We start from the raw sequence: 7,001 nt of genomic DNA on the forward strand, positions 1-7,001 counted from the left end.
GACACCAACCCACACGAGCTATGGTTCTGAGACAACGATTGTCGAACACCTGAAGACGTCTCAGTTCCGCTGCTCGAATAGGCCAAGTCTCACAGCCATACAACAAAACAGCCCGTACTGTAGCTTGATACACACGTCCCTTCAGATTCAGGGATAAACCATTCCGACCCCATAGGTGTCTCAAATTGGCAAACGCGGCTCGAGCCTTGCAGATTCGTGCATTCACCTCATCTGTCACACTACAATCAGAACTAATACAACTTCCAAGATACGTAAAACGCTCCACAACTTCCAGTGCCTCTCTCTGTATTGTAAGTGGCGTGTTCAGTGACTGCACGTCCACAAGCATGACCTTACACTTTGTAGGTGCAAAGTGCATACCAAAGGACGGTATGACTTTGAACAGTTTATCCAAGAATACCTAGCAACTGTTGCGTTTGAGCCATTCGGACCGACAACCCTTTGTTCATAGCCAATATTCCAAGGTTTATGCTCCTATGTTCATTTCACAAATCAGTTACTCGCTTTCTTGTTTGTCTCTTAGCAGAGCCTGACCTTCACTATCTCATCCTACACCTTTTCAGTCCAATAGCCAGCCTACAGGTCGAAACACGTTGTATCAGATGACTCAACCGAACCGTCGTGTAAGCGGCAATCTGTCAGGCACAAAAACAAACTGGATGTATGTGGACGCTGAGAATTTATTCCACCCTTCGGTCAGTGTGGCTCCGACCACAACCACCTACACAACCGGGCTGTTCAAATCGATCGATCAAAATCCATACGGAGAGAGGCCACCAACAGACTGGAATATACCATTTGCAGAATATGTCGGACAACAGGTATGCCCAACTTTCTCTACTAACTCTGACTTACATTCAAACAAAATCCGAGTAGCCTATTTTCGAAATCGATGAAAGGAGACTGGACTCTGTTGAATTCTATTGAAGTAATCCTTCAACATCAATGCGATATTTAACATGCGTCCATTAAAGATACCGTGGCTAGGCATTAAAACTGAAACGCGATTGGTGGGTTTTGAGGAGTGGTGTAATTCGTGTACCACAGCAAAACAGCACGGAAGCTGCAGATATGGCACCAAGTTACATCCATCTTAGCTCACCTGGTGAACTCCAGAAAGAGCGATAGCAAGCGAGCGATTTCACGATTCGAATACACTTGTGCTGAAAAACAACTGGTTGTATCCGAACACAAGGCCTGATGATTAGCTATATCGGAAAATTCTAACTATCATCAGTACTCTCACTAAATCAACATCTGGAGTTATGTATCCATCCATAAATCAAGTTGGCTTCAGTGGGCTATCAGGTAAGTCTTTCATCCGTAAGTACACTCATTTGCAAACCAATTTGGTTTTGCAGGAGACTAACCTGGAACCCCTGCTTAATCTCTCGTTTATGATACTTTTAAGCAACCTTATGAGTAGTGTAGTACGTCCGTACGTGTATCACGATATCTCGATTATCGTACCAACGGAAACATTAGACGATCTGGTGTAGCGCAAGAACATCATGAACTAGAGATCCAGCTGCGTTCCAGTTGAGTCTCCCGCAAAACCAAATTGGTTTGCAAATGAGTGTGTTTTGCCAATTTCGTGCAATTTGAGTTCAAGTGCAACAAGGTTGACGGAAACTCGGGGACTGCCTATCTGATGAGCCACAAGAAAGACAAAACCGGTCTTGGGCTGCCAAAGGGTTTTCAGCAACCTTATGGGTAGTATGTCAACTCCCATTGGTACTTATATTGAGGCTAATGTGAAGCACAGTGACAACCCTTTGCTTCCAACAGGCACTTATTCGAGATATTGTAGTATACTGTTCTGGTATAACATTTGACTAGTAATGCGGTTGATGAAAACCTATCACAGTCCATGTTCCATTCTTGGGGTCAACCAGGCAGATCTCGTCTCTCATTTTCTAGTCGAACGCCTGTTTTTACATAAGTGGTGTTATGACCGTTTCTACGTCCCCAATATACAAACTGAGTAGCACTCACTTCGTTTAAGGCGGCAATATTAAATAGAACGGATGAGATGTCTGGCGGGGGGAGCAAGTGCAAACAGAACAACGGGGTTGAAACGAAGGAAGTTCCACGCGTTCCTCCAAGTTAGATGTGGTCGAAGATGGGTCAAAGATTGAAAGCCAAACATCTGGTGCGATATGGGACAAAGGCAGGCATGGACGCAAGTGGTTGTCTCTGGACAAACAAAAAAACGTTAGGAAACAGGATTTAACCTGAAAATAGCTGAACGGTGTGGATGGCCAGTATGTCAAAGCAGACCTGAATTGAACCAGCATGGGTACACACTGACCTTCAACGCAGTTTGAATGACAAAATCCGGTTAACTCCAAGTTAATGTGCTTACCTCCATTCCGTACTCAATTTGAAAATAAGGATAATGGAAACTGGGGAACTACGACTGCCTGGTGAGTCCCAAGAAAGGCGAAACCCATCGTGGGCCTCCCAGTAGTTTTACTCGACTCTATATAAGCGTTGCTGGGTCGAGAAGTCGACTGTTGGTGCACATCTAGCGACATACATTACATGCTTATTTATTTATCTCCAGAGTCTGGCATGTGTGCATGAAAATCAGTAGAATAGAAATTTGAGGGAAGAGTGTGTTTAACACTGGTTGGTTGGTTAGAGCCCATTGGAGACCACTAAACGGTAGCATTTTGTGAAGGAAGATAGGTTGAAAGGTGGACCACCGGCTAACACATCCTCGTCGAGGACCTTGAAAATCGCAGGTGTCCACCTGACTACTCACAAGTAGCTAGGTGAATAGCAAATTCTATCAAATCCCACCAAGTTCTTCACACAATCTCAAAAGTTGTCCATGTTCGCGATCTCGAGTTTGAACAGGACGCGAGTATTCATCCTACCACTCTTGTCTGTCTCTCTCCTCTTCCGTATCCTACCTGTTACCTGTGGTAGTTCCCCCAGATCTACCATGATTTTGATGAGCCTAATCTCCAACCGATTTGATGAGCGATTGAAAGTGCCATTTTTTCTTTAGTCGGTATCGCCTCTATGAATGAATATTTCGTCCGGAATAATGGGTTTCTGAACAACAATGTTTGACCACCCCTTCCTCACTCCGTACTTTCTTTCCTGGTCGATGCGATAAAGGAAACTACTCACAGGGTTGCTGAAAACTCTTCGACAGCCCACGACCGGTTTTTCCCTTCTTAAGACTCATCAGGTAGGCTCACTCCCCGAGTTTCCGTCAACCTTATGTCCTACTTGGACCCAAATGGGACTGTTTTCGAAAAATACACCCATTTGCAAATCACTTTGGTTTTCACGAGAGACTCAACTGAATCTCTCGTTTACGATATTCTTCAACTGAATGTGCTGCACACAGGCCGCCTCATGTTTCAGTTGGCGCGATATAATAAATGTTCCTTATGAGTAGTCAGATAACGATGAAAAGTACCTCTGGTCACCGTTGATTCTCAGGAGGAATCAACATATTCCTTGCGTCTGATTGGTGATTATTTGGAAAGGGAATCGGTCACAACCTTGGAGAACTCAGTTTAGAACAAATAGAACTGAAACACCAATCCCACGATAACTGGTTGATGGACTTCTAGAGCCAAATACGTTGAACAGCTAAAAGCAGGGACGAACAGTCGTCTGGAACTAATCTCCATCTAGACTGTCGCTGGAATTGTTGAAGGTTTGTCAAGTGTACCGAGTAAGGGTGAGCGTTTCGACAGACCGTGAGAAAAATTTGCACATAAATAGTATGACGTGTGAAGGAGGATACCTACATCATAAAACGCGGGTGCCGACTGATGAGTGCAATGGATGAAAAGAATCACTGACAATTTGAGTGGGATAGGTAAGCAAAACGACTTATGAGATTGTGTGTGGCAATATGCCATGCCATGAACACAAGCGAACGCGTGAAGGTGTGCACATCGGACCTGTGCACGCCTGCAGTGAGTCCAAGGGAAATCTTCTGGAGTGCTGTCAAGTCACTGTGAAGACAGGAATGAATCTAAACGATGAGTTTAGCGTTAGGGATAATCCCGATGGAGTTCTCCCACATGAGTGGAGCATGTAGTTTCTGGAACTCGTCACACAGGGCGTCCAAGTTGGTATACCGGAAGATGTATATACATCCGGAAGGTCCACCGTGCTGTTGCATTATTTAAACTCACACGTTTGTTTTTAGAGTCAAAACACAGACTAGTGGAATAGGATGTTGTAATCCGACGCTCCGGTTGCCGTAGGTAACCTTTCCTAGGGATTTATACAATCAATTGAATACGAGCCAAGTGCAGCGTCATTTGGGTCCACTATCTTGTCTTCAGGTTGGTGTGTTCCTGCGATCACTTGGCAGTCAGATGCGACCGGCATGTGCGAATGTGTGTTAGCTCTGTGTGCGTACTTTTACAAGGAAGTGCCTCTCTTTGCTGTTGTTCTGACTGTGATGCGTCCTTGTTGAGACACTTGCCTGAAATCTAGCTACTATGCCTACTAAAGTAGCAGTAATTCCGCGCCAGACAGACGGGATGCTGGCGCCATCACTACGGTTGATGTAGTTTGGTCGGATGTTGATCTCCAGAGCCTCAGTGCATTTCGGTCCCGCGCGTAACTTGAATCCTGACTGCAGTAAACGCGTACCATTGATTTGATGGCTTGACTCAAGTGCGTCGAGTGCAATGGCTGAGTCGCGTTCAAGTTTTTTTTCTTTCAAAAAATAAACTCTACTGGGGTTTCTTGAAGGAAAACGATTTGTTCGTTTTGTTCGTCTGTCCCCAACTCCACGGTGTCGAAACCACCAGCTCACACTATCCTTTTGCTGTTGTTCTGACTGTGATGCGTCCTTGTTGAGACACTTGCCTGAAATCTAGCTACTATGCCTACTAAAGTAGCAGTAATTCCGCGCCAGACAGACGGGATACTGGCGCCATCACTACGGTTGATGTAGTTTGGTCGGATGTTGATCTCCAGAGCCTCAGTGCACTTCGGTCCCGCGCGTAACTTGAATCCTGACTGCAGTAAACGCGTACCATTGATTTGATGGCTTGACTCAAGTGCGTCGAGTGCAATGGCTGAGTCGCGTTCAAGTTTTTTTTCTTTCAAAAAATAAACTCTACTGGGTTTCTTGGAGGAAAACGATTTGTTCGTTTTGTTCGTCTGTCCCCAACTCCACGGTGTCGAAACCACCAGCTCACCCTATCCTGCCAAGCTACAACACACACACACACACACACACACAACCAATCACATTTCTCCCAAAACAGACAAGCGAGCGCATGTACGCTCAGGTCGATTAGACTCGCCTAATATAACCGTTCTTCACTGTTCGCGCTGACTCATCGCCCAATTCGATCTCTTGTAGCGCTGTCGATTAGACCTGGCGGCCCAACCAGTCTTGCTTCTCGAGTGGAAATTGGGTAACAGCTCTAATTCAGACAGTTGCAGCCACGTCTGATTCTATCCATAACAGTGAACTGAGAACCTGATCCAGTGGTGCAGGAATTAATATTTTGGTGATGAGTTCAACTGATTATTCGTCTGGGATTTTACAGTCTTCAGTGACGAAAGCGTGGACATTTAAAGGACGTTAATTTCAGCGATTACCTTCGCGGAGATGCTCGCTGCGGCTGTTTGCTGAAAACGTGTGGTAAGGGTTAGGGAATGATTCCACCGCTTAGGTGAGCTCCCCTTTGAGTAAGCAGACAACTGGCTTGCTGCATGGGTGTGCTGCACTTGATGAAGAGTGGATTCTTCGTCCGGTGTCTGTCGTGTGTGTACTCAACCTGGACATCTTTCGGCACACGTAAAATGAGTGTGCGAGCGTGGCATGTTATCTCAGCTGGCTTTTCTCGAGGTCTGTTCGGACAGACTCTGCTGCTGAATAAATCAATCATGCTTATATGGGAGAGTCATGTGAAACTCTAGTCGATCGCCCATCTTTGGCTATTACAAAGAATGTCTCTGGTTCCAGTTTGGTCGAAATACCAATGAACATCAGTTTTTATGAGGATCGCATCATGAACGGTCTATTTTAGCTGAATTTGTGAACGAAACATCCAGAACACGAGATTCACTTGCTTCCAAACTGATCTGGTTTTGACAGGAGACTCAACTCAATCCCAGTCGAATCTCGTTTACGATATTCTTCAACTGGATGTGCTGCACAAATGTCGCCTCATGTTTCGAGATGTATATAACATATTTGATTGGATATTCTTCACTGGATGTACTGCACAAATGTCACCTCATGTTTCGAGATGTATATAACATATTTGATTGATTGATTATTGCTAATTGACTCATAGCCTTTCGGACGGGAGTCCTGTTTGTGCCACTGTATCCGTGCGTACTACTGATGAATACTTGAGTAGTGTCTACGCAAGTGTCATGGAGCGCTCCGCGCATCTGATGGAAATATGGTACGGAAAACCGTTTTCCAGTGCTTGTTCGTTGTTGTTAAAAAAATCCAAGGCTGTCCAGGAGATTTCAAGAGAACAGTTGAGAAGGTTTACTTTTTAAGTATTTCTGTGCAAATGGGATTTTTGTTTCCTTGTCTAGTAGCTTGTAACCGTTTAGTTGCAGGGGCGACACATAATATTGCTCATGTCTGAAGGGAGCTGGCAGCAATTTTCAACTGGCCATTCCTTGCATTACACCTGATTTGTTTGCTAAATCAAAACGACCGTAAGATTCTGATCCTCGTAGCACCAGTGTATGGAACTTGTGAGGTCCCACTGCTTCAGTTTTCGAGACAGCTATGTATCTCACTCCCTCACGTTAGTGAGAAAAACCCATCCAAATTCAAAAGCCGGTGTTAGCTGTGATTTTTTCTATGGAAAAATTTTACAGAATGCTGAATGGTCGGTATTTTACTCACCGTACAGTCCACAAGCGATTATCGGCTACCTTAGGATCTCCAAAACCCATCCTAAACCAACGCCGTTTTCTCCCCTACCGATACACTATCGAGTCAAACGTATCAACGAGAA

At 44.9% G+C, this 7,001-nt stretch overlaps 1 protein-coding gene across 1 annotated transcript in view; it reads left to right on the forward strand.

The window, feature by feature from the left end:
• T265_13073 (hypothetical protein) overlaps window positions 1-842 on the forward strand; it is a gene marked incomplete at both ends in the record, with an annotated part of 27,960 nt that extends 27,118 nt beyond the window's left edge. Inside the window, one exon of the mRNA XM_009167088.1 lies at window positions 585-842. Within this exon, the coding sequence (XP_009165352.1) occupies window positions 585-842 (258 nt within the window). The remainder of the gene's footprint in view (window positions 1-584) is intronic.
• Between the last annotated feature and the right edge of the window lie 6,159 nt (window positions 843-7,001).

The sequence above is a fragment of the Opisthorchis viverrini genome, assembly GCF_000715545.1.
Source record: "Opisthorchis viverrini unplaced genomic scaffold opera_v5_35, whole genome shotgun sequence".
Lineage (NCBI taxonomy): Eukaryota > Metazoa > Platyhelminthes > Trematoda > Opisthorchiida > Opisthorchiidae > Opisthorchis > Opisthorchis viverrini.